This window comes from Haemorhous mexicanus, chromosome 15 (genome assembly GCF_027477595.1).
Source record: "Haemorhous mexicanus isolate bHaeMex1 chromosome 15, bHaeMex1.pri, whole genome shotgun sequence".
Taxonomy (NCBI): Eukaryota; Metazoa; Chordata; class Aves; order Passeriformes; family Fringillidae; genus Haemorhous; species Haemorhous mexicanus.
The window spans coordinates 1183474-1210786 of NC_082355.1; the positions used below are offsets into that span (position 1 = coordinate 1183474).

General features: G+C 50.4%; 2 protein-coding genes across 2 annotated transcripts in view; both read left to right on the forward strand.

Annotated features, from left to right (window-relative positions):
* The first annotated feature begins 1457 nt into the window (after positions 1–1457).
* Positions 1458–13130, forward strand: ZCCHC10 (zinc finger CCHC-type containing 10). Its single transcript, XM_059860507.1, has 4 exons — positions 1458–1601; positions 4079–4240; positions 7704–7745; positions 11362–13130. Exons 1-4 carry the CDS (start codon positions 1561–1563, stop codon positions 11633–11635), a joined length of 519 nt encoding a protein of 172 aa, XP_059716490.1. The 5' UTR covers positions 1458–1560; the 3' UTR covers positions 11636–13130.
* Positions 13131–14587: 1457 nt separating this feature from the next.
* AFF4 (ALF transcription elongation factor 4) overlaps positions 14588–27313 on the forward strand; it is a 47377-nt gene continuing 34651 nt past the window's right edge. Inside the window, exon 1 of the mRNA XM_059860504.1 lies at positions 14588–14739. The gene's annotated coding sequence lies outside the window, so the exon portion shown is untranslated. The remainder of the gene's footprint in view (positions 14740–27313) is intronic.

Consider the following 27313-nt stretch of genomic DNA (forward strand, 5'->3'; position numbering starts at 1 on the left):
GGTGGGACTGCATCCCCTGGAGCTGGGCTTGGACACTGAACCCCAGCATGGAAATGGAGCCAAACTTATCAAAGTGGGAGAACTCGTGGCCAGGAGTCCATCTGGGGTGGAGCCAGGGCCGGGCTCTGGCACTGCCCAAGGTGTGTCCTGTGAAGGGCTTTTCATAAAAACCTCTTTATTGCTGTAACTCTGCCCAGCCTCTGCTCCAGGCAGCCTCTCAGGCATCACCTGAGCATAGCACAAGGTGCCAAGGAACAGCCCTGGCTGCTGCCCTGCGTGGGGAATGTGATGCAGCCACAGCCCAGGAGCCCAGCTTCCTTTTAGAATTTTTACTTAGCTTTTCCAGAGGGAGCCAGGGAGCAGAGCCCGGTGTCAGAGGGGATCACAGTGCCCCGGAGTGACCCTGGGCTAGCACATGAGCCTGGGACTTGCCAGGGCTGCTGCCCTGGGCACGGGAGGGAGCTGGGGGAGAGGGGCCCTACCAGCCCCAGCAGCCAGTCCTGGCCACACTCTGTTCCTCAGAGCATCCACCCTGGGCTTCATTCAGGCCTTGGCTCACTCTGGGCCTTGGGCACTCCTGACCCCAGACCTGCTCAAAACTTATTCATGATAAAGCCTTGCCTGGCACACCCAACACCCTCCTTTCCTGTGATCTGCAGAAGTAGCAGATCTATGATTTCTCTGGAATCCACCAGCACGGTGCGTCCCAGTGTCCTCCCAGAAGCTGCAGCCTCAGTTTACAGTTGATTGCCATTCCAATTCAGTCTCGGAATTCATTAACACCAGCCAAACACGACCACGAATGTGGCCTTAAAATAATCCCTGGCTGCTGTCTGTCACAGGCTCTTCCTGGGGCTGCTGGAAATAGCCCTCACGTGTCACCCAGCCCAAGGCTCACCGGCCTATTCTGGGATACTCAAATAGGAGAGGGCTTTGTGATCCCCTCTGCTGAGGGATCTGCAGCCCCAAGCTCTGACACAAATCACACCACAGACAACCCAGCTCTCCAGAATCCCACCTCCCTCTGCTACCAGCATTACCCAGGAGCTGTTTCCACCAGTTCCGTTAGGTCAGGAAATTGCAGGGAAATAAATATTAAAATGATAAATTTCCTTTTCTTCTGGTTTCACTGCTTTCTATCAAACCTGAAAGAGAATTAGATATCATGGGTTTCCAAATTAAACCAGCAGAGCTGGATGACTGCCCACCGAACAAACCGTAAAGTATCCAGGACAGGGTCAGAGAGAGGACAGGAACAGGGACAGGGACAGAGACGCGAAAAGGGACCGGGTCCGGGCGCTGCAATGACACGGCGGGAGCGGCAGGGGCGATAGAGAGTACTGGCCGGCAGACGCTGCCGCTCTGGCCGTCGGAGGGCACTCTCTCTATGGTCCAGGAGGTCTCGCTCTCTATGACCCTGGAGGCCTAATTCGCTATGACCCCGGCGGTCTCTATGGCGGCCGCACCCTGCCCACAGGGCCGCATGTCCCGGCATGCCCCGCGGCCGCCACTAGTCCCGCCGTTCCCCGCGGCAGCCTCACTTCCGGCCCGGCCGTTAAGATGGCGACGCCCATGCACCGGCTGATTGCCCGCAGACAGGCGTGAGTGGGATCGGGGGTCCGCGCGGGGCGGGCTCGGGCTGAGGAGCGGCGGGCACTGCTGGGGCCGCGCTCCCGGCGTTTTCCCGGCGCTCTGCGGCCTCCGCGCCGCTGCGCTCTGTCTCGGGAGGGGGCGCAGCTCGGCTGAGGGGAAACCGCCCCAAAACACGGTTGGGGCGAAACGGTGGCGGCCTCGGGAGTCGGTGCACGGCCGGGGCTTGGACTCGAGGGTCGCGGTCCTTTCTGCTCAGGGGGTTCCGCGAGAGCGGCGGTGCAGAGGCTGAGGGAGTTGTTGGCCTTGGGCGCTGCCGTGGGGAGCGTTGGGAGCGGGAGCGGGCTCGGGAGGAGCTCCCGGGGGTCACTTCCCTGCTCCTCTTCCCAGACCCAGCAGTGCAAACGTGAAACAGTCACCTTCAGGCTCGTGTTGTTACGATGAGTTTGCGGAGATTTCGGAAAGGCAGAGAAAAGCCAAGCGGGCGACTCTTGCTCAGACGGGGATGTTGTAATCCAGGAGTTCCCTCAGCACCGAGGGGATCCGATTACAGAGCCCTGGAACGAGGAAACCACACTTTTGCTTTTTTTGTGCAGCAAATGTGTGTCCCACCCGTGGGGTGCTGGCGTTGGTTTTTCAGCTCTTTGTTGGTTTGGGTGTTGTATTTTTCCTTAAATTAATTTATTTCTCTTGTTTCAATTTTTGCACTGTGGGATTTTTGCCCAATCACAATGTGCAGAATGTGGTCAATTTCTTCATGATTTAGTAGTAATTTATTTTCTATTTTCCAGTGGAAAGTAACTTGTGGTTTCAAAGTGCTCCTGGAACACTTGTTCTTTTGAGTTGCTGTTTTATTGGAGTTGAGGACTCGTTTTTAGCTTTGATGTCTTTGTGCTTGCTGGGTCTGTGCTGAGCTGTCCCTCTGCTCCAGGCCTGGGGTCACTGATTCCTGCCCCAAGTTTCCTTCAGTTCTGTGCTCTTCGTTGCTCTCAGACTCATTCTCATTGGTGCTGCTGTGCTGTTTGTAGATGTGCAGCTGCTGAGCAGGGCTGGTGTTCCCCTGTTCATTTCCTTGACTTTAGGGCTTTCTCCTGACCCTTTTACCTCCCGTGGCCTCTGCTGGGGTGAGCAGTTCTGCAGCCCCGAGTCTGGGGCTGTTCCTGTGGGCACAGCTGGGGAGGGGCTGAGGGAACAAACACAGGTTTGGGTTTGAGTTGAGGAGGAGGAGGGGGAGCCATCACTCTGCTGGTTGTAGCTGCTGTGGCCAGAAGGCAAAGGCAGAGCCTTTTCTGCTCATTCCCAGATATTGTGGCTCCTGCCCAAGGCCAGGTTCATTGTGCTCTGCAGGGGAGAGTTTAATCAGATTTTCGTGCTGCTTTAGCTGAGTATTTCTGAGGCCTGAGGATGAAGCCAAGTGCTCTGCATTGAGAAAGGGATGAATGCTCAGCACAAGGTTCCCTGCAGGTACTGGCTCAGAGAGTGGTGGCGGAAGCTGAGGGAGAAGCAATTCCCAGCCTGGCTAGAAGAGGGGGAATGCTCCCTGCTGGTCTCTCACTTCATCCTCACACATGAGTCTGGGAGCTTCCTAGATCAGCCAGGCTGCAATTTCAGAGAGTTTAGATGGGCTGGCCTTGAAAAGTTCATGTTTTGGTGCTTGGAACAAAAACTGAAGGCGGCAGGAAGAGACAGCAGTAGCAGGGAGCTGAAGTGGCACAGCCCTGAGCTCAGGACTAATTTTGGCTATGACCTTGGGCAGCTCCTGGGCTGGGTGAGTTCCCTTCTTTGTAAAGGAGAGCAGCTTGGACACGAGGCAAAACAGCTTGGTAGAACTTCAGAAGAGCGCCTTAAGAGCCCCAGCATGAAAAGAGGAGTGTGTTCCCTTCCCTGATATCTAAAAATGCCCATGGGATTTTAGCAGAGTGAGAACTGGAAGGGAGGGTGAAATGTCCCTGCTGCTGCAGGTGTTTGGGGACATGCAGTCAGGGAGCAGGAATGGGCAGGGATCTGATTGTCCCAAAGATAAACCTTGTGCCAGGCTTTACCAGCTCCTGGCTGGAGCTTATTTGGGAGCCTGGGAGCCTCTCAGAGAGTCCTGGGCTCTGGGTGAGAGTTGGGCAGTTTGGGACTTGGGTGTTACATTTCAGGAACTGGAAATGAAGCTGCTGCTCTTTGTTCTAAACTAGAATTTCAGTGATTTCTCTGGAGCCAGAACCACCTGCAGCAAAGTTGGATAGCAGCAAAGTGAGGAGTGTGATTGTTCCCATGGTTCCCATGTGCAAGTGTTTTAATTAATGAAGATCTGTCTGCCTGAATTCTGTGTCTGCTTGGTGTTACTGCCCATGTTCTGATTCAAAAGAAAACCTGAAGCACCTGTGAACATCTGGTTTAATCATATCTGATTAAATCTGCATGATAAAAAACTAAATATTTTTTCCCTGGGTAGAGCAGACCTGGAGTGAGTTACTTATGCAATTCTGCATTTTTCTAGGGAGGCAAACAAGCAGCATGTGAGGTGTCAGAAGTGCTTAGAGTTTGGCCACTGGACATATGAATGTAAAGGGAAGAGAAAATACCTGCACAGGCCTTCAAGGACAGCTCAGCTGGCCAAAATCCTTAAGGAGAAAGAAAAGCAAATCCTGCTGCAACAGAGGTAAGACTGGCAAGATAAAATGTCTGGTTTGTGATTGAAATAAAAGATGTTGTCCCAGACCATTTCCTGTAATCTTTTCCTCCAGACTGTGGAATGTGTGCTTGATTTAATGTTGGAGCTGATTTGTGTGTTAGGTGAATTATGTGCACTCAGGTCCCAGAGAATTGAAATCAACATTTTAATTTCATTAACACCTGCTCATCTGAAATACATTTAAAACTGTTTTGGCCTGTCTGAAACAAAAGCCATGCACTGAGCCAAAGTTAAATCAGTTGGAGCCTTTTTGGTAGTGGAGCAGGGGCCTGAATTCCTTGCTTGTTTGATTTCACGTTTCTATGCTGTCCAGGCAGTGAAAGCTGTAGATTTATTTCTAGCAAAGCAGCAATTCTTGCCCTGTGTCCAGATCTGCTGCTCAGAGCTGCAGTTAAGCTTGGCCCTGCTGCTCCCTGGGAGCTGCAGGGCCCAGACAGGTGAGGGAGAGTTGGGTTATCAGCTTTAACCAAGCCTGAAGTGAAAACAGCTCACTGAATTGCACAATTATTTCCTCTGGTGGCAGCCCAAAAATGGGAGGAGTAGAGAAACCTGTGCCTGTGGCACCTGATTTCCTTTCTCCTTTGCCCTGGGAGTGCTTTAATGCTTCCCCCCAAGTTAGTAATTGTTTTGACAAGCTGAAGTGCTGCAGCATCTCAGTTTTGCATGCAATTCCGTGTGCCAGGGTCCTTTCTGCCACTCCAGTTTGGTTTTGGGAGTTGCAGAGGGACAGACAGGGTCTCTCCCAGTGCCACTCCTTGCACCTGGAATTCCTGAGGCTTTGGCCAGGTGTCCTCAGGCACTGCCCCTGCCAGGATGGGAGGTGGGGAGAGCATTCCCAGCTTTTGCCCCTGCTGGTGGCACAGGGAGGGGTGGGAGCTCAGGCAGGCAGGGCTCCTTGGGCTCCTCAGCTGCTCCAGCCCAGCAGCAGTTCTGAGTCACAGGGCTCAAACCCTGCCTGCAGTGGGAAATCATTAGCTTGGGAGGAGAGTGATGTAAAGTGATTGATTTTGAAATTAATTCTCATCCAGTGAGTAGTTGTGGAGTAATTAGTCACCCGGGGTTGTAGATAGATCAGCAGTGCTTGGACTCTGACACTTGGCTCTGTTTGGAGGCAGAGTCTCTTCAAAGACTCAAGATTTCTAGGCTAAGTTTGAGTTGAAGGCTCAAATTATTTCCTTGTTGCTTTTCTGCCCCTATTCTGGTGGATTCTGCAGGTTACCACTGGAGGATGATGAATTGAGAGTGAAATTGCTCGTCCTGTCCTTGGGCTTGAACCTGATTGTGGGATCATTTTGTGTGGGAGTAAGAGGACTGGCCAGTCTGGCACAGAAGGAGGTTTGGGGCTCTTCCAGTGAGGGGAAGGTTCTGGGAAAAATCCTCTTGAGAAAGGAAGCCTGAGTAATCCCCAGGAGGGAGCAGTGCTTAATCTGCAGTTAAACCTGGCCCAGCATTCCCAGGGGTGGTGTCATCATGAGCTCCTCAACTGTGCCAGGAGGATCCTGTTCCTCAGCTGCCAGGGCTACACTTGCAAGGATGAAGCTTTTTCTTCATGGAGAAACAACTTCCTGGGTCACACTTGTGGTTTTTGTGGCAATTGCTTTGGGAGGTTCTCCTTGCCTTTGGAGAAGTTGGGTCTCCCACAGGTCTCCTTTGGCCAGCCTGTCACCACCTCTAAAGAGCCACACAGGAATAATTAACCAGAAGGCAAACCCAGCCTAAAAAGGTCAATATTTACCTCTGACAGCCTCATCCAGGCTTCTCCAGCTTGAACTCCTTTCCCAGTTGTTCCAGGCTCCCTGTGCCTGCCTGGTGTTGGCTCCTCTGGAGGTGTCAGTGAGCCCCCAGTGCCTGCCAGCCTAGAGTAGGGCAGGGAGCCGAGGGAGCGCTCCCTCCCGGGGCTCTTGGAGCCGAGGGAGCGCTCCCTCCCGGGGCTCTTGGAGCCGAGGGAGCGCTCCCTCCCGGGGCTCTTGGAGCCGAGGGAGCGCTCCCTCCCGGGGCTGTAGGAGCCGAGGGAGCGCTCCCTCCCGGGGCTGTAGGAGCCGAGGGAGCGCTCCCTCCCGGGGCTGTAGGAGCCGAGGGAGCGCTCCCTCCCGGGGCTGTAGGAGCCGAGGGAGCGCTCCCTCCCGGGGCTCTAGGAGCCGAGGGAGCGCTCCCTCCCGGGGCTCTAGGAGCCGAGGGAGCGCTCCCTCCCGGGGCTCTTGGAGCCGAGGGAGCGCTCCCTCCCGGGGCTCTTGGAGCCGAGGGAGCGCTCCCTCCCGGGGCTCTTGGAGCCGAGGGAGCGCTCCCTCCCGGGGCTCTTGGAGCCGAGGGAGCGCTCCCTCCCGGGGCTCTTGGAGCCGAGGGAGCGCTCCCTCCCGGGGCTGTAGGAGCCGAGGGAGCGCTCCCTCCCGGGGCTCTTGGAGCCGAGGGAGCGCTCCCTCCCGGGGCTCTTGGAGCCGAGGGAGCGCTCCCTCCCGGGGCTCTTGGAGCCGAGGGAGCGCTCCCTCCCGGGGCTCTTGGAGCCGAGGGAGCGCTCCCTCCCGGGGCTCTAGGAGCTCTGAGCCTCTTGGAGCTCTGAGCCCTTGTGGCTCAGTTTATGGAGGGAGTGTCCAGAGCAGGTCTGGCCTGAGCACAATAGGAGCTCCTGGAGTAACTCTTGAGTACCCCATTCCTCACACACGAGAGGGAGGCACTCCCTGAGCTAGGTCCTGTCTCCTCAAAGGTGCTGTGGGGTTGAATTCTGTTCTCACAGTGACTCCTCCTGCCTGGGACTCCCTGGTTTCCTGCAGAGGGTCTGAGGCCTTAGGAATGTAAATACGGATGGGAGGGTTGGAATCTGAATATCAGAGAATCTTCCCCTTGCTCACAGGAGAGTGTGGGGAGTCTGGAGAACTCTTGTGTGCTGATAATGTTTTCATACCTTGTGTGTGAAAATAAAAAATTGGAGAAAACTCATTTTTCTGGTGGAGCACAAAGAACTTTCTTCTGTGGCACCACTAAAATCTTGTGAGGGAATGAACACTTGGGAATCTGACAGACACACAGTGGAAAGCATCAATATAAATGGACTTCTGTTTCTTTTTGCACTTGAAAGAAATGTGAAAGCTACAGACTAACTCAAGCTTTTACCCTTGATTCCAATCAATTCACTTATTGCTACATTTAGTTACACACAATTTCTTTGTATCCTTTCCCCTTGTGCCTTTTGCATCCCAGCTCCTGCTGTCCATACAGAATGATACAAAGGGGACAGCAGAGCATAAATAGCACAGAAAATCAAGGGTGAATTGCTGGGTTTTCCTCCCCTGGCTCATAGGTGGGTTTTGCTCTGCTTTGCACAGGACTGAGCTGCCCAGTGCCCTTTGAATATTAAACTCAGCCTCAGTGTGCTGCTATCTATTTAATTTTCCTATTGCACTAATCAAAGCCATTCTTTCCCCCCCTTAATTAGCGCTGGAGAAAGTGCTGCAGAAAAGAAGACCAAGAAGAAAAGGTATGTGGGGACTGGTGGGGTGTGTGGGGACAGGTCCCTGCCCTGGTGGGGACTGGGCCCTGCACTGGCTGTTCCAGCAGGGCTTTGGGAGGGGGGTTGCAAAAGTCACCTTTGCAGTTGGCTTTGCTTGTACTGCTTTGAGGGTGTTACAGATTTTGTCTGACAGGCATCTGGAGAATTTCTACTCCTCTCTGTCCAAAATCTCTCAACATTTTATTCTCTGTTTTTCTCCCTGCTGATTTTCCTCCTCCTGCATGATCTTGCTGTAGGAATAAAAGTCTTCCCATTTCTGCCTCAGAGTCCTTCAGGAGTCTCTGAAACAAGACTGGCATGGGGGTTCTGGCCTCTGATTGCTTCTGATCTTTTCATTCCCTTCTCCTGCCAGTTCCCATTCTCTCAGGCTTTGTCTAGTGGATGAAATAAAACATCTTAAAAAGCCCAGCCCCAAAACCAAACAAAACCCCCTTGATCCCAAAGTAAAGCAAAATCCAGGAACTGACCCTGGCCCTCTCCACGTCCTGGCTGGAGCCAGGAACTCTTTTGGCATTGTTTGTACTTTACCTTGCAGTAATGTTTACTTGGGAATTTGCTTTCTTAGCAAACGGAAAGGAGGAGCAGCCAGAACTGTGGCTGTAACACTGCTGGAATGGTGCTGGGAGTTTTACACCAGGGAATGTCTGTGCAGTAACAGCCCAGCATCTCCTCCCCTTTAGTGTCACTCCTGTGTCCCAGCCCGATCTAACCCAGTTTTCAGGAGGTGTTTGAAGGCCAGGCCTTTGCTGTGTGTGGCAGGCAGTAAATAAGGCAGAGCAGATCTTTAAAGGGTTCTTTATTCCAGGCTGTCCTGTGGAATGTGGTTTATTGGAATGGGCTGTCTCAGTGTGTTCTAGCAAAGGCTGCTTTCCCAAAAGTGCCAATTTATGGCTGGAGTTGCTCAGGACTGGTGAGATCATGAATTTACTGGTTTTGAGCTGGGCAGCTCAGGCCTCTTCCTGCCTCAGTCTGCTCAGACACTGCAGCCTGGCATAATTATTTACAGAGTATTTGAGCTCCAAACCAAAGCAAAAGTTTTCATGGGGAAGGGGGTGGTTTGGGCACTTTTTCCTTGAAATTTTAAAACTCTTGTAAATTTGAATTACTCTCCTGCTCCTATGCAAGCCCAGAATAATCCATCAAGAGAAATTCTTTTCCAATCAGTTTGCTGTTTAGATTTTTATTATGTGGAGAATCCAGCGTATTTATAAGTTCCAGATTTAAAATAAATCTGTAAAAGTTTGGGTTCTGGCAGGAGGAGCACGAACCTTTTCCACAGTGTGTGTTTGTTTTGATACAAACACTAATAAGGGAGCTCAGGCCTAACCAGAAAAACAGGCTGAGGCAGAGCAGCTGCTGCAGAGCCCTGTGACCTCAGGTGACAGAGCCACCTTCCAGGTGCTCCTTGGCCTCAGTGTCCCACCCAGAATGCCTGAATTCCCTGCTCATTCCCTGCTCATTCCCTGCTCATTCCCTGCTCATTCCCTGCTCATTCCCTGCTCATTCCCTGCTCATTCCCTGCTCATTCCCTGCTCATTCCCTGCTCATTCCCTGCTCATTCCCTGCTCATTCCCTGCTCATTCCCTGCTCATTCCCTGCTCATTCCCTGCTCATTCCCTGCTCATTCCCTGCTCATTCCCTGCTCATTCCCTGCTCATTCCCTGCTCATTCCCTGCTCATTCCCTGCTCATTCCCTGCTCATTCCCTGCTCATTCCCTGCTCATTCCCTGCTCATTCCCTGCTCATTCCCTGCTCATTCCCTGCTCATTCCCTGCTCATTCCCTGCTCATTCCCTGCTCATTCCCTGCTCATTCCCTGCTCATTCCCTGCTCATTCCCTGCTCATTCCCTGCTCATTCCCTGCTCATTCCCTGCTCATTCCCTGCTCATTCCCTGCTCATTCCCTGCTCTCCTCAGGCCCAGCTGTGGCTGTGCCCTCAATTGTGGCTTTTGGGTGTCAGTAGCACTGGAACCCCTGGGGTGTCAGAGCAGAGCAGGGACAGCCTGAGCTCCACCAACACTTGGCCCTCACAGGGGCACAGAACCAGGGGTGAACTCTTGGAAACTTGTCCTGAGGAGGATGAATGGTACCTACTGTAAAGATTCTGTGCTTTCCCAGAGGTGTGATAAACCCCACAATCTTAGATCACCAGCCTACAGGCTCTGCACTGTCACTCTCCCAGATTGTATTTTGAGTTTTAGCTGTCCCCATCTCCATCCTCCTGCTGTCAGTACCAGCAGCCCATGTGTTGCCTCTCCTGAGAACAAGTTCCTGCCTGTTTCCTCTGGGAGAGGCAGCTCTAAGTGCAATATCCTGATGTTTCTGGGAGTGGGTTTTGGAGTAAACCTAAATACTGTCTGTCCATGGATTGCTGCTATGGATTCTGTGAACGGTGATCAGGAACAGCAAGATCAGAGTTACTCAGGGGATCCTCATCTTAGTGCTGTTTTTCCTCATTTATTTTCCTCATCTTAGTGCTGTTTTTTCCCCAGAAAAGTCAGTGTTTAAGCAGCTCTCATGGATTTATCTGTAATGAACAGTCGTTGTGTCTGCACACAGAGACAGCAGATTACAGATGTATTACAAAAACTTGAGTGCTTTGTGGCTTAATGCACACCCACGTTTGTCAGCTGACAGGGCTGATATGATGAAAAAACCTCACCCTCTTCAGTAACCTTAACACAGACACTTCCTGAGCTGTTACATTGAACCATCCCTCTGATAAAAAATACTGCATTAATTTTCTAACGGGGACAAGATTCTGCATTATCATAATTTACATTTTTGGATGCTCTTTGATTGACTTTGGTGGGAAGGGAGGTGAATCAGTGTCTTGTACTTCAGGGAAAGATCTCTGGGAGAATTGAATTGTACTTTCTTGGAATTCCTATCATCCCCCTAAATCAGAGATGTTGGTCTTGAGAACAATGGCCCCAGGAAGGGCTGAACATGAAGAAAAAGTGCAGAGCATACCGAAATCCTCTTTGCTGTGTTCATAATTCTGTCTTAACCTTGGATTGTTTCCACCCTTCTCCTCCACCTGGAAGACACAAGCATCCTGTAGTGGCAGGTGTTTTGGGTTCTTTTGCCAGGAGTAATCTAAGAAGTTTTTCCTGGGAACAGCTCTGACCTTGGTGAAATCTCTGCTGAAACCTCCCCTGGCTCTTGCAGTGGCAGAATTTCCCTGTTGCAGTGGTGAGGCAGGGACTGAGCCTGGCTCATTTTCCCCAGGGCTTGGCTAGGTCAGGGCAGTCAGGCCAGCAAAGCCCCTGCTCAGGGCTAGGAACCAGATCCTGGCCAGCTTTCGCTCCCTGCCCCTCTCTGCTGTCCTCCTGGGTTATGTCCTGTCCTGGGGCCACCCTGCCATTGCTCAAATGGCCCAAATCCACTCGTCCAGGAGTGGAGAAGGGAGGGGAGGGCACAGGGATTCATCTGAGATGGTGAGGCCTGGAAATTTCGATGGTGAGATGTGGAAATTTTCAAGGCAAGTACTTGATCTTTGGGTTGTTTAACAGAGCAGAGGGAATGCTCTGTGTGTGATGGGCTCTGGCAGGGCTCTGCTCAGCTCTTTGTTCTCCCTCAGGTCCAAGAGTGTGACCAGCTCCAGCAGCAGCAGCAGTGACAGCTCAGCCAGCGACTCCTCCTCTGACAGCGAGGACTCCTCTTCCTCCTCCTCCTCCTCCTCCTCGGACAGTGACAGTGAGGACAGCAACTCCTCCTCCTCCTCCTCCCCCTCCTCCAGCAGCTCTTCCTCCTCCTCTGACTTCGAGTCAGATTCCAGCTCCTCCAGCAGCAGCAGCAGCAGCACAGACAGCAGTTCTGAGGATGAGCCCCCGAAGAAAAAGAAGAAGAAATAGCTGGGGAGGAGCAGGACTGGTGTGGAGTGAGTGACACTGCCCTCCCAGGGGCTGGAGCACACGGCTGCCAAACACTCAATGGTCAACATTTCTACTGCTCCCATTTCTAAGTGTTCTGCCTAGTTGTTCGTAGGACATGGAAGGTATTAAATGGCACGTGAGACTTACTGAGAGAGTATTTTTGTGGTTTATCCTTTTATGGAAGATTTTACTTTTTTAGCTCCCAAAAAAAAAAAAAGTTCTATCATCAGATTTGTTTATAAGAGCTAAAGTCCAGTAGCAGCTAAACCTGGATGTTTACATGCTGGAAAGCAAAAGCTTTTTTTTTTTTTTTGTCACAGATTATGCTGTGCATCATGTGCTGTTCCTCTGTTAATGACAGCTTCACTTCCATTTAGAAAAATCCTCTAAACTGTTAAAAGCAGAAGTTTTCAGTGCTGCTGTAGAGCTCTGGCATTGTTGAACCTGAATGCACAACGTGTCCCACACAGAGCCTCCCATCTCACTGGTGACAGACAGGCTGTGTGCTGCTGAGCTTGTGTTCCAGTGGCTTTTCCTGATGCTTCCAGGTCCAGTCTTAACTGCAGCACCCAGCTGAGCTGTGCTGATTTGTCCCTGCTCAGTGTTGTGCTTGTCCTGCCCACAGGCTCTGGGCTCTTCCCTGCCCTGTGTCCCTGGCTGCTGTGTTGGAGGTGTTTGTAAGACACAGGGTTGGTGTTGGAGAGCAGAAGCTCAGCGAATTGGGGCTGCTGCTGCTTTAGGAGTTTCATCTTTGTGCCTTTTTTTGTAAATTCAGTGTACCCCAGAGACAAGGGCTGGAGTGGGTGTCCTGCAGAACTCCATCAGAACATTCCCAGCTGTAATATGGGCAGCAAAACCAGAGAAATAATTACAAACAGAACTGGGCACTGTTCTCACTGGATGCTCAGTAAAAAAGAGACTCATTGAAGTAAAGGGCTCAAAGGAAAGTGTTCCCCTCTGGATGTGTTTCCCAGGAATGTGTGAAATGCAGGATTGCCAGGCTGTGCTGAGTGGCAGTCTGCAGGAATCCAGTCATTCTTTGATTGTAGGACTGGCCTTGGGGAAGCAAGTGAGAGCAAACCCCACAAACCCAACAAAAGCAGATCCAAACATGCTGCAGAACAGGGATTGCTGGATGGAGTGTGGGAATTATTTGGTTTTCTGGTGGATTGAAGCAGTTGCTGTTAGTATTTTAATTGGTGATGCAGTGTCCTGAATTTCTTATTGTTGGAGTGTCCTTTTGGGGAGGGGGCATCACTTGTGGAAGAATTCCCAATATCTTGGTTTAGGTTAAATACAGTAACAAGAAACTATTTTTTATATTTTTATGGAAAGAGTAGTGTGTAGACTTTGGAATAAACTGTGCTTATTTAAATGATTGAAAATCCCCATGTTGTGTGTCTGTCTGTGACCCCTCCTGTGCTTTACAGAACACGCTGCAGGCTGTAAATAAAACTACCAGAAAGGTGTTCAAGTCTTGTGGAGTGAATGTGCCATTTAATGGAAAATCAATTATTAAGCAGTAGTTGCCAAGTTGAGGCTTACTGCAAATATCTAAAATATTTGTGGTGTTGGTGTGCAGGTTTCAGCTGGAGTTGCCCTGGCATTCCCTCACAGAGGGGCAGGATCGCTCCCCAGGAAGTTCTCCAGCCAGAAGTCCTTGTGTATCAAGATAAAAAAAAAAATTCAGTTTCAAATACAATGTTTATATTAGTTAGGGTGGGTTTTTTTCCCCCTTCTTCTTGCCTTTTCTGGTTACTTTGTCTCTAGGTGTTGTTATTTTACAGAGTAACCCCCAGCCTGGCCAGAGCCTTGCCCTCCTACATCTGCCTGTGCCTCACTTCTGCTCTGCTAGTGGATGAGTTTTATAAAAGCCTTGTTAGCCAGGAGTGCCTCCAGGGACTGCCCTGTTTCATCCCTCCCACTCCGAGCAAAGCTGCCACTGCTCATTGCGGGGGAGCAGCTGATGCAGCCTGGCAGGAAAACAGCCTCGGGAAGAGCCCTCACCTCTCAAGGAGAAACAGGGGAGCAGGAGCAGGGGGAGACAGCCCCATTTCTGAGTGCAGGGCTTACTAACCCAGCCAGAAACAGCCTTCGGGTGCCCTGGGTGCAAGTGCACTGCACAGTCCCTGTGGGGTAGTGCACTGCTTTATTTCCTTAGGGAGGAGTGAGGAGTCTTTAATAAATGGGAGCTTCTCCAGCGAATGGATTTGCCTTGTGAGTTTCTGTTTGTGCGAGCTGGGCCTTTACCAGCCCCTGGGACAATGGCTCCTGCCTGAGCTGGGCCTCACAGCCTCCTTTGTTCACCAGCCGTGTGTGCTGCACCCTTGGCACCACAACAGCAGAGAATCCGGGTCCTAGCATGGTTTGGCTTCAAAAAAGCTCAAAGTGCCACCAGCCAGTGCCACCCCTGCCATGGCAGGGACACCTTCCACTGTCCCAGGTGCTCCCAGCCCCACTGTCCAGCCTGGCCTTGGGCACTGTCAGGGAGCCAGGGCCTGCCCACCCTCCCAGCCAGGAATTCCTGCCCAGCATCCCCGCTCCTCCCGTGCTGCTCCCGGGCTCCTCCCGGGGGTGCCGCCTCCCGCTCGCCGCCGCCAGGGGGCGCCACGGCCGCGGAGGCGCTCCCCGCGCGCTGCCCCACGTGACTCTCCCGCCGCGGCGCGAGGGAGGCGGGGCCGGGCCCTTGCCACGCCCCGTACGCGCGCGCTCCGCCGGGGTCACGTGGTTTCCCCGCGCGTCACGTGATCGGGGCGGCGGCGGCGCGCGGGGGCCGCCGGGAAGCGCCAGGCGGGACCGGGCCGGGATCGGGATCGGCACCGGGACCGGGCCCAGCGCAGCCCCGGCCGAGCCACGGTCCTGCCCGCGCCCTGCGAGCCGCCAGCCCGGCGTCGGCCCGCCATGGACCGCCGGGACCCCTACGGAGCGGCCGCCCGCTTGTGAGCCGCCCCCCCCCGCCCCCGGGCTGGGCCCGCCCCGCGCCCCCCGGCGCTCCGTGACTCGCCGGCGGCTCCTCGGGCCTCATCGTTCGCCGGTGGCGGCAGCCAGGAGATGGTCCGGGCCTAGCGGAGCGGCCAGCGCAGGTGAGCGCGGCTGGGCCGGGCCTCCCGCCGGCAGCGGGGCCGCGCCGCCCCCGCCCCGGGCACTCCCGGGACATCCCGGCCGCCCCCCGCGGCGGAACCGGCGGGCCCCAGGGCGGGATCGGCCGCTGCGGGCGCATCTCCCGCCGGCAAGCGCGGATTTTCCCGGTCGCGCCCCGCGGTGACACCGTGCGGAGGGCGGGGGTCCCTCCCGGGAGGCACCGCCGGGGCATTCCCGGCACCGGCACCCGGGCTGGGCTGGGTGCCGGTGGGGCCGCTGCGCTGCCCGCCCCGGTGATGGATTTAATCCTGTTCCGGTAATTGACGTCAGGGCTTTGTTCCTTCCCCTTTGCTCTCGGCAAGGGTTCGGGGCCGGAGCCGCTCCGGGACGGGCCGCGGGGCTCGGGGGGCCCGGGCGGGGCCCGCCGGTGGAACCGGCCTCGGGCAGGGGAGGCAGAGCCGGGGCTCGGACACACCCCGGAGCCGGGGGGGGCTGTTATGTAAAGCCTCCTCCCCGGTGGGGTTACACCGGACTCGGTAAAGGAGCACTCGCTCACTCTGCGCTGACTTTTCCCCTTTTTTTCCCTTTTCCGATGAACAGAACAAAGCGAGCAGGTGTTGAGGCGTGTGGCCCAGTATCGGTGCGTTCAGTGCTGTGTCTGTGATTGTGTTCTGGACACCGGCAAGTGGTTCACTGAACTTTGGGGCAGAGCTTGTGCCCAAACCCTGCTCACAGCCTGGGCAGGTGCTGCACCATGGAAAAGGAGCCTGAAAAGGGGCAGGTGTGGGGCCTGCTGTGCCCTCAGCTCATCTCTCACCTCATCACAGCCTTGTCTGATCATTTTCTCAGCAATACTGGTGGTTTTACACATCCCCGTGTTTTCAGCCAGGCCCCCAGTGGCCCTGTGGGACTGAGCAGGCCCTTCCTCAGTGTCCCTGAGCTGGTTCTGCTCAGCCCTGTGTGTTTGTTTGTCACCTGGGCTCCCTTCCAGCTGCTGATCTCTCAGGTGTATTTCTAGTTCCTGGCATTCCTTCAAATCTAGTGAATTCTTCTCTCAGGTCCCTGGCAAATGGGGATTTGCAGCCTGGGGGGTTATTGCAAAACAGGGTCTGGTGAAGTGCTTTGCAGGAGTGGTTGTGCACCTGATTGGTCCTTTCATGGCTCCTCTAATGAGGAAAACGTGATTAAACTGCTGGCCTCGAGGTGTGGGACAGTCCCAGTGGAGTTACTCAGTGGTTGGACTGGGACTGGGGCAGGTCTTGTTGGTCAGGAGCAAAAGGGAAAATTTATTTTTTGTCAGTATTAATATCTTGGCTTTATTAGTGTGTCAGTGTTGATTTTTGGCATTTGCTGCCTCTTGCACGGTGTGTTTGCAGCTCTGTGTGAGAGCAGACTCTCCTGTGTTCAGGAGTGAGACAATCCTGGAATATCCTGAGCTGGAAGAGACCCACAGGATCATCCAGCCCAGCTCCTGGCCCTGCACAGCCCCAAAATCCCACCCTGGGCATCCCTGGAGCAGTGTCCCATTCCCTGGGGAGCCTGGGCAGTGCCCAGCCACCCTCAGGGGAAGAGCCTTTCCCAAAATCCCCCCTGACCCTGCCCTGTCCCAGCTCCAGCCCTTCCCTGGGTGCTGTTCCTGTCCCAGAGCAGAGATTGGAGCTGTAGCCCTCAATGAGCTCTGACCTCAGGCTCCTCTTCTCCAGCAGAACAATCCCAGTGTCCTCAGCAGCTCCTTCTTGGTCCTTCCACACCCTTCCCCATCCCTATGTCCCTTCTTTGGATGCTATCTTTTTAAAATCTTTTTTATATTGTGGCACCCAAAAGTGCCCCCAGGACTCCAGTGGAGTTTAACAGCAATGAAGGAAAAGAGTAGATTTTAACTCTGATCTCAAAAGCTGTCTCAGGTCCCTGACATTTCCTCTAAACATCTCTGCAGTTTTTGTTTTATGACTTTTCTCCTTGTCTCAAACATTGAGCGAGTGAGACTGAGCCCCTGGATCAGTTTTTGTGTGAGAAGCCACACAACAACCCAGAAAAATAGTTCATATTTATGTGTTTAGCATTCTTGCTAGTTCTAGTGACCTGGACTTGATAAACCACGATAAAACCCAGTGAAATATGGCTTGGATTTCCAGGATGGTTTTTTTAGGAAGCTGGAATGTGCAGATGCTTTTGCACAGTTACAGCCCAGTTCTTAATGAGAAGATGCCACATTTCTGTCTGCACAAACCATGGAGTTTGCTTCTCGGGGGCCTTGTGGATAAAGAGCTGCAGCAGAAATCTGTCCTGAGGGTGCAGCTGGCCCATGACAGGGTGGCATTTGCCACCAGTTGCTCCTGTGGCTGCTGGTGGGTGTGTGCTGCCCCGTGGTTTCCAGCATGGGTGCTCCTGTGTCGGATGTGACTAAGGGCATACACGGTGACCTTACTGACTGAGACAGCCCTTGGCATCTTCTGCCAGGCAGCAGGGACTCTGTCACCAGGTGATGGTGGAGCTGCTGTCATCGTGTCCCTCACTGCATTTCCAGTGCTTGGGACAGGGGCCAGAGCTGCTCGTGACTGTTCTGATGCCTCCCTCCCGTCCCTTCCTGCTCATCCTCTCGCTTTGGGAGTTTTGTCATCATCACTGCTCTTACTCTTTGCTTCAGATCATCAGAAGTTTGCAGTGTTGAGGGCAGAAATACTGAGAGTTGAGTCTTGAGAGCTGAGCCAGGAAAGCAGCACCTCTGCCACGGGCAGATTTGGGCATGTGGAGAGAGCTGGAGCAGCTTCCAAGAGGCTGCAGCAATGTGTGTGCTGAGCTGCGAGCAGTATGAGTTGCAGTGTCCTGTTTGGAGTCCCCCTCTGTGAGGATGTAGGAATAGTTTGGAGCTTTTGGTGACTGAGGTTTCTTTTCTGGGGCAATAATTGTTCTTGGCCACATAATTTCAGTTTGTTACTCACCTGTGGTTTGTTCTGCAGGCCTGTTTCCTTTCTCTCGCTACTATGTCACAGTTATCTTCAGCAGAGGCTCAGAAATAACTAAATTTGAGACTAGATATCTAAGCTTGTTTAGATTAATCCACAGAAGGAATCCTTCCCTGTGAGGGTTTAAGGCCCTGCCCAGAGCAGCTGGGGCTGCCCCTGGATCCCTGCAGTGCCCAAGGCCAGGCTGGACACTGGGGCTGGGAGCACCTGGGACAGTGGGAGGTGTCCCTGCCATGGCAGGGGTGGCACTGGCTGGGCTTTGAGGTCCCTTCCCACCAAGATGCCCTGTCCTCCTTCACCTTCAGTGTCTACCTCAGAGTATGTACCAAAACCAAACTGAGGTTGGTGTCACCTTCTCTGAACAGGGGGAACAGAACACCCGAGCTGTGGGGAGGTGGAGGGGCTGTAGGATGAACAGGGAATGTCTGGAAACGAGTTGAGAAACTTTAACAGATTACATTTAGCTAGAGCAGGGTTAGATTTCTGTAAAATATCTTGCTAACTGTGTTAAACTAAGAAAATAAGCAATCAAGTTCATAGAATTGCAAAAGTCGAGATGAAAGAACTTGTGTGGCAGTTACTCTTCTGTGGCAGGATGAGAGCAGTGACTCCTTCTCCGCAGTCACTAATGACTAAGGAGATGCTCTGCAGCTTGTGAAATGACAGGGCTGCTGTCACTGCTTGGGAAATCCAGTGCAGCCCCTGCTCCTTCCTGTCACCGAGGCACAGCCAGCCCTGAGTGCTGCAGCTGTGCTGCTCTCCCTGTGCCTCTCTCCTGCAGGAATCCCCTTTATGCTCTTTGAGCTGCTTGCACTGGGTGCCAGCTGAATGAGCCCTTGCCAGTTTGGAGCAGTGCTGGTGCTCTCTGAGGTGGCCTGTGCTCAGAGCTCAGTGTGGCACAGCTCCTTGGGGCTGGGCCAGCCAGAATTCCATGTTCCCTGCAGCTGGAGCTGTTGGCCTCGTGCACTCGTGTGTCCTTCAGGGTCCTCTCAGACTTCTACTGCTTCCCAAGTTTCTTTCTTCAGCTCTGAGTTTCAAGCCCCCTTTTCCCTCACTCTGTCTTTGCTTGGAGTTTTCCTTGGGTTGTCTCTTGTTCTTACTGGGTTCATTAATTCCTGCTGATGAATGTAAAACCTGGGTTATGAACTGCCAGTAGCACCAGGTACCAGCAGGAAGAAAAATCTCCTTGTACTCCATACTGAACAAACCTAGAATAAGGAAGTTCTTGCCCTGAAGTCTTGAACTAATTTTCTTCTGTTAACAGCTCGTTAAGAGAAATCTTCCTGCTCGTCTTTTTATGGAAAACAACACCTCATGAGGCAGCTCAGAGCCCCCTTTTACTGCCTTTTTTTCTTTTTTTTTTTACAGTTCAACTTCGTTTTTATTCATGTCACATTTATTGATAAATTACTTGAACGTGCTGCTTTCATGTTTTATAATGAAGCAAATAGAGTGTACTTTTACTAATGTGCAGTCCTGTAGTGATCATGTTCTCCAGGAGAGGCTGGTTTATCATTCCATGTCTCTCCCTGTGGCTAGGTGAGCTCCCCTGCAGCCCCACAGCAGTTTCTGACTGTTCCCAGAGCTGCACTGGGAGCATGAAGGGGAAGGAGGCCAGAGGCAGGACAATGGTGTGCTTCTCTTCAGGGTGGTTCTTTCTGGAGGATTGATGTTCCCACGTTGTTTGCAGTTTCCAAGAGCAGCTTGAAGCTGTTTGTCCTTTGGGCTGGACACTCCCCTCAGCTTTTCAGCTCGGTGGGTTCCTCGTGGAGGGGCAGAAATGAGCCCTGGGATGGTTGTGCTCCTCCTGCAGCTTCCTGAGGGTTGGGGATGTCAGAAAAGGTCCCAAACCAAAGCAGATCCCAAACCTTCCAGCTTTTCCAACTCTGTAACCTTTGGTGGTAAAATGGGAGGGCAGCCAGGTTTTGGTGTCACTTTGTCATCTCCTGGAAGTGGGGGCAGGCCTTGGTGCCTCACTGTCATACATCACTTTAATGACAGACATTTTCCAGTTTAAGAAGAAAAATAAAGGATGTTTAATTTGCAGAACCAGACACTGGGAAAACAGTGTTTGTGATCAGTGACAAGTTAAACTCCTGAGACAGAGGAAACTGTTTCCACTTGTCCTTAGCTGGGATTCTAAGATTTCACAGAGGTAAATTGTTCCAGAGTAGATATTTCAAACCTCAACAGTTGGTTCCTGTGGAAATTTCATGCCATTGAACAGTCATTCAGTTTTTCACTTCATTTTCCTTTGAAATTTCTAATGTTCACTTTCCTTGGTGTGATCCTGTTGAAGGTGTCTGATTTAAATGAGTGCTGGATATTTATATTGGTTGTCTGCTATATTTTTATGTAAATTAGGCTTCCAAAACTGTGTAGTCCCATTCCCATAGTAGAAACTGTATTTCCCCATTCCTGCTGGCCTGACTATAAAAGCTCAAACCTGACCATAATTGTCCAGCTTTGTGCATTCACATGGAGATTTTTTTGTTTCTGCATTTAATTTAATTTCCAAAAGACGTTAAAGAGATTTCAGTGATGGAAGTGCTTAAATGGTTTTAATCAGGCTTTGATGTGCACAAATCATTAAAGCGAGGAGGATGAAGAGATCAGAGTCCCCAGTTCCCTTTGTGTGCCTGGGCTGCAGAGGAACTCGGGGAGGAGGAAGTGTTCAGGAAATCCCAAAGGCACAGGACAGGGGAAAACAGCCTCAGGCTGTGCCAGGGGAGCTTCAGGCTGGAGACTGGGGAAATTCCTCCATGGAATGGGCTGTCCAGCATCCCCCAGGCTGCCCAGGCAGGGCTGGAGCCATCCCTGCCTGGCTTTAAAGGTGCAGGTGGCACTCTGGGCACTTGGCAGTGGGAATGTTGGACTCAGGGAACTTGGAGGGCTTTTCCAGCCTAAACAATTCCATAATTCTGTTTTTCCCACAGGGAAGAGGTAAGAGCAAGTCAAAAAAAGCTACATCAAAATGGGAATTTGGGTTGTGTGACGTGGTACGTTTTGTGGGCAGAGGAATAACCAGAGTTTCTGTGGAAAAAGAAAATAATTTGAGAGATCTGCCAATGTAACTTTCCAGTGTTGCATTACAATTAACATAAGCATTTCCTTATTTAAAGATAATTTTAAAATTGTTTGGTCAAAATCCAGATTTGAAAACGTGAGGATGGAAATTTCAGAGAATTGAATATGGGAAACAGGTTGAAGAACTTAAAGGAACATGTTGTAACTTCAGCAAGTTGTCATGTGCTTTGGCATAAATAAAATGAACCTAATGGAAATTGCTGAGTGAAAAATGCTGGATTTTACAAAGATCTCCTAATATTATTGTGTTCTTGTAACTTCACGAGGCCTTGAAGCACAGAGATTGGCCAAGAGGAGGTTAAATGGATTCATGTACTGATATTTTTCCTTTCTCCTGCTTTGTTTTTTTTTAATGTTCTGAGTTGTCCTCTGTGGAACAGAGCTTCTGAGAGTTTGTTTGTGTGTTTTGAGGAGGTTTTTCTGTTTTGGAGGGAGGGGCTGTGTTTGTTTGACATTTCCCATTGAGCCTTCCAGTTCACCTCTGGCTCTCACTGGTGTGGAGCTGCTGGAATCCCCCTGGCTGTGGGTGAAAGGCACTGTGGCCACATGGAATATTGGTTTAAATTGCCTGGTGAAGTTTGGGGGTTCTAGTGAATTCATTTAATTTAAAAGTAATTAATTTAGATTTAATTTAGCCATCTGCTGCTGATAGGGTAAATTAGCATCATATTGTAGCATTGATTTGCCATGGTGGAAGCTGGTGTTTGGTGTGAAGCAGCCTTTAAAAGATAAAGGGTGGAAAGGTTTTTCCTGGAGCAATTGCTCGTGCTGAAAGAGCACCACTAATTATATTTAATGAGCAAAAAACACAAGTAAGGGCTTTGCACTGTGACACATTCTTAGCCAATAATTACCAGAAATATGTTTTAATAGGAGAGTTTTAACAAGTAGTCTTCAGCTTAAATTTGTTAATCACTAATAACCTCCTAAAAACTACTTTCTTCAGTTTTTTTCTTCAGGATTTTTACTTCAGCTTTCTTTTTTTTTTTTTTTAGTGGAAAAAGTTGCATTGTTTCCTGGCCACGTGAAGCAAGGTCCATGCTGAACTGGCATGCAGAAATGGTTTTGTTTGTTTTTTCTTATTTATTCAGAGGAATGTTTAAATCCGTCCAGTCATCATTTGCTGACAGACTTGAAGCACAAGATGGTCAGAAATGGGTGTGGTTTAATCTTCATTGCTATTTTAGAGTAGGAGATTTGGATCTCATTAGCTGCTCTAATGGGCTGATTCCTTGCTGTACAATTTATTTCAATGCATTATTCAATTTTTTAAAATTATTATGTGTGACTCTCACTATGAATAGTGAATCATACCTTAAGAAAAATTAATTTGAACTTGTGCTTAGAAGAATCCCATTAATTGAGCCCTGGCTGGGGTGCCCATCAATGCCTGCTGCCAGCTGGTTTGCCCAGCACAGCCTGGAGCTGCAGCAGTTCCCACCATGGAATTTCTGTGGCACTTGAGGCAGTTCTGGCTCTTCCAGAGACATTTCCAGGCTCCAGCTCTGACCCAGCTCGGTGTGAAGTGGCCTCTTGCATGAGGGGTTTTGAAACCCAACTGAATTTTGACTCAGCTTTTGCAATGTCCTCGTGTTTGTCTTTAACTTTGTGCCACAAAAAGCTGAATTTCTCTTTCTGGTGGCAAAACTCACCGAGTCTCCCTGGCTGGAAGTGAAATGTGTTGGTAGAATTCTGTGTTTTGTGCTTTAGGGCCACATCCAGAAAAGTGCAGAAAGTTGTAAGAACTTTGGGGGAAAAAAAACCCAATCATCATTATTTGGGGAAAATATGATGTCATTTGTATTAAAAGAGTTTGTACAGCTAAATTAACATTTATCAACTGTTTTCCTGAGGTAAAAGATACCTCACTAATGCCTCACTAAATACTCAGTGGGGGCAGAAATGTGAATGTTTTTCTGAATCTGCTCCAGGGGATCATAAAGTACAGGTGGCATTTAGTAGGCAGGATGAAAAGTGAAAACTTTCCAACGTTTTGAGCAGTGTTTGTTTGGCAGCACAGCACATCAAAGCTGTGCCTTTCCTGCTGCATTTCAGCTTCCCTCTGTAGATAGTTCTGGGCCCTTCCTCTCGCTTCCAAATTTTTTTGCTTTGCCTGCAGGTCTTGAATGCTCCTCTTCCCCAGGATTTTCCAGAGTTTTAACTACTCTGTGCTCTCATCTTCAGCGTGTTGAAATTGAAAAAGAAAGTTTGAAGGTACCAGGAAGCATCCTAGGTCTCAAAGCTGACATGTTCTGACAGCAGATTTTAGACAAGTAGGAAATTATGCTGAGTTTGGTGAGCCCTTTGAATGGGAGTTAGGGCTGAAAACTGGGAGGGAAAACTCGTGTTCTCACTTCTCTGGCACTCAGAATTGTGGATTGTGTGAAATCTGTAGAGCAGTCCTAGAACTGCTGCAGTGCTGGGGGGGAGCACTGCCCTGTGGGAGTTCAAGCCAGCACTTTTGAAAAGGTGCAGATGATAATGGATTGGTGCTAATGTAGAAAATCCATGGCTGCTGCCCTGGATCCACCCTGGTGGCTCTGGGGCTTCCCCTGCACTTGTGCTGGGAGCAGCCTGGACACAGATTTCCCTTTAGGCCTCTCACTTGTTCTGTGGCTCACCCCGAGTGGTTTCCCATGGTCCTGGGAACAATGCAGTTTTTAATTCTGGTTGCCCTGCTCCAGCATCCTCCTGCTCTTCCTCCATCCCTCACAAGCACATTGCAGAATTATTGTCTCAAACCCTGTGTTCAGCTGAGTGGAGGATGCAGCACAGTGGGTGAACCTTGGTCACCATGGGAAGTCCAAGATAAATGTCCTGAGAGACAGGGCAGACCTGATCTTAACCAGGGCTGGAGGAAGTGACAGTTAAACCAGGCTGGAGGGTCTGATAAACTTCTCTCTCCTTTCTGTTTCTGTAGTTGAGGTGGGAGAAGGATGTGAACCTTGAGTGTGATTTTCCCTTTTGCCTTTTCACTGATGGTATAGATGGCACCTCATTAAAACCTTGTCTGCTGTTTCAGATCTTACACAGAGCAGATTTATCTGAGAATTTCTGTCAAGTGAATACTTTCTTAATCCTTCTGCCACAGAGTTCATAGCACTCAAATGTAATGATGTCTTTTATGAAAGTAAATTATTGGGAGGAAGTCAGAATGATAATAGCCAGATTAATGTTAGATGTCTGAATAACTATTGCTTAATAAAATCTAAATGCCAATTGTCTTGGCTTCAAAGTTTAAGCAGATGAGCGTGTAGGCACAGGAATTGGGTTATTAAGTTTCTGCCCAATTAAAGGGCAGAAATTTGTTGGGAAACTGTGTTAGAATATGCTTTGGTAGCCTGTGTGGACATGAAAGGATTGCATGTAAAAATGTTGCATTTTTGATGGTCCATCTTTGCACTGGGGGAATTAAAGACTCTCCCAGCGATGGAGAGTGGAAAAGATGGGGAGGATGTCCTTGGCTGAGTGGGAGGTGGAATTGGGCTGAAGTTGGCTGGGAAGAGATTTCACTGAGAAAGAAGAGAGTGCTCCAGGTGGATGGCTGAGCTGGAGGTCAGTGTGCACTGCTGGTGAGGTGATCTCCTCAGCTGAGGCATCTCAGGGTAAGGAACTTCACTGCCTGGTTAAGAAAGCCCCCTGTTCCTCAGAGTGGATATTGCAGGACGAGGCAAATAGAAATGCAGAGCCTTGGGAAGGCAGAGTTGAAATTCAGCTTTGCTGAGCAGCAGCAGCAGCTTCACTTCCCTCTCCTGGCTGGGGCTGGTCCTTGTGGCAGGAGTTCATTGGGGCTCCTGTGCCTTTTCTGGCCTGGAATCCTGACCTGGCCTGGGCTAGGTGCAGAAAATGACAATTTTAGTGGCTTTGTGGTCTCATGGTGTCAGTCCCCGAGGTTCCTCTGCTCTGAGTCAGGGGTGGCACTGTGGGGTCTGGGGTGTCTCCCAGGATGGAGCCTGGGGACAGAGGGGCAGTGCCTGGAGGAGTGACCCTCCCTCTGCTCCCTGGCTGTGCACAGAGGAGGAGGGAGCAGGGCTCTGTGCTCTCACTTGCTGGCCTTTCCTGTTCCTCTCCCCTTCCTGAAGAGACAGGACAGAAAGGGGGGACTGGTGTCCTTTGAGCAGCTTTGCTCCCTGTGAAGGAAAAGAGTTGGGAATAAATTTCTGTGTTCCTCAGGGAGGGGGAACCAGACGTGTTCCCTCCTGGGTAGTACTTCACAAAAAGGAGACATTTAAGATGTGTGGTTGTGCATTTTTAAGGTCCCTTGAGTGAATGACATTAAACCAGTCTTGCAAATTCTTGGATATAAACAGTTTTAAGCTGTTTTAGTAGTATGATTTTAAAATTGACTTTAAATGGTTTTAAATGAGCTGCACTGCAAGTGCTGAATTTAGAAATGTCCTCCTTGGCTTGGCTTCTAAAATCCAGTTGCTGGGGGTTCACTTTTACCTTAGTTCTTCTACCTTACCTTGAAACTGGATGATTTTTAAAGTCTCTTCCAACCCAAACTCCATTTCTCCCTTGCTTCTGTGTGCTGAATCTCATGTATGATGAATGATGCACCCAGTTCTCATCTAGACTTGTTCAATGAAATATTACACTTACAGAGCCTCTTTCTAAAGGATCCCCAAGTCCTTTTCCAGTGGTTAGTGTTGAGTTACAAACGATCACTGTAATTCTTTTATCCACCATCGCTGTGTGTTGGCTTCTCAGGTGGAAGATGCTGACTGATCCTCAGGTAACCTGATACTTGAGGGATGAAGGGGACTCTGGCAGCTCAGACTCAAGAGCAGGGTGTAATTACTTGCACCATCACTTGTCTGAGATGCTGGAATTAAGGCAGTGCTCCCACAGAAGTGCTCTGGAATTCTCTCAGCTAACGGTGGTGAAGGATTTGTGCTGCTTTGTCTGGAGAGCAGCACAAGTCCAGGCACATCGTGCTTGCTGGGGATTTCTGGGTGCTCCAGAGCTGAGTGGGAAGGAGAAGTGCCTGCAGCAAACTGCTGGCTCTGCCCTCCCTGGGAGTTCTTGTCAAACATTAACCAGACCTAGGCCAACTCACTCTTTTATTATTTTTATTTAAAGCTCTCCCACCCTCGGTACGTCCAAAGGTGTTCCCAGACAGCTCTTGGGGCACTTTGTGTTCTCCCTGTTGAATGTGCAGGAGGAGCTCCTGATGTGAGTGAGGGGTGGGATAGAAGCATTTGTGTTTGTATTGTGGGAATGAGAAATGTTTGTGTTTCAGTTAGTGGTGAATCTGATTTATATTTGTATCATATTACCAGTACAATTGTATTTGACTTGTATTCCCAAGAGCTCAAATGAAACCTTGGAAAGAGGGAGGTGGAGCTGTGGAAAAGTTCATTCTCATCAAAATAGCTGAGCAGGATGGTGGCTCAGGGTTTCCTGTGTTCACCTGTGCAACCTCCCCCTGTGATTCCGAGTTCCTGGGATGGAATTTTGGGATCCTGGTGGTATCCCAGCCTTTCCTTTGGCAGAGCAGCTCCCAAGTGCAGCAGGAGCCATCCCAAAGCAAATCCCCTCCCTTGGCATGGAGCCTCTGTGTCAGAAGGTGAGGGACAGAAAACTTCATGCTTTTGAGAAGCTGGGGTTTTTCTCTGTCTGGACACATTCAAAAATGACTTGAATTCTGTGTAAACTCTTGTTTTTAATTGTGTTCCTTATTTCAGTTATAAAACTCTGAAGGTGACTCTGCTGCTTCTGTATTTGCACCATCACAGTTATCCTCTAAACCTGTCCTGGAGAATCATCCTGTTTGTGCTTTTTTGGGCAAAGCTGTATTGTTTTAGTAGGAAATGTTATATTTTTTTCTGTGTTTTTCTTCTTCACCATCACAGAGAATGAGGAATAAAGATTCTGTGTACACTTCTGTAAGTAGCTCTTGATGACACCAGGGCATGTTCCTCTTTGTGTGTTGGTGTTTTTGTGTTAATTTTGTTGTTGCAGGACAGTTATTTTTCAATGTCTCCCTTTTAAACAGCTCCTCTGGGAGTGTGTTTTATTAAAAGCTGACAGAGTAGCATTTTAGGCTTGTGCACATGATTTCAGGGCAGGATTTGTGGTGATGTCCTACTTGATGCACAAGCTGGGAGAAGTGTCCTGTGCCAGCTCCTGAGATGCCCCTTGCCCATGGTAAAAAGAATATTTAAAATAATCAACAGGCATCTTTGGATGCAGCATTAAGGCAGCTTCAGGTATTCTTAAATGCCTCCTGAAAACATCATTCCTTGTTACAGGCATGCTCTCCAGCTCTTTTTCCCCTTCCTTTTAAGAAAAAAAGGATGAAATCATGGGAGCTGGGTGTGCCCCTGCAGCTGGGTGTGCCCCACACGGAGCTGGGATCCTGCACGTTCCCTCTCAGCCTGTTTATCCTTGGTAGCCAAAATTGGGCTTTCATCGCAGCCAATTAACCAATTAACTGTTTGGTTCCTCTTGCTCACAAAACACATTGAGACTGAAGAAGCCCTGGAGTTAGATGAGGATGTCTTGAAGGAAGTGGAGGTGT

Coding starts and splice junctions, on each gene's coding strand:
- ZCCHC10 (XM_059860507.1), top strand. CDS start 1,561: ATGGCGACGCCCATGCACCGGCTGATTGCCCGCAGACAGGC. Junction 1,602..4,078: donor CTGATTGCCCGCAGACAGGC/GTGAGTGGGATC, acceptor GCATTTTTCTAG/GGAGGCAAACAAGCAGCATG. Junction 4,241..7,703: donor CAAATCCTGCTGCAACAGAG/GTAAGACTGGCA, acceptor CCCCTTAATTAG/CGCTGGAGAAAGTGCTGCAG.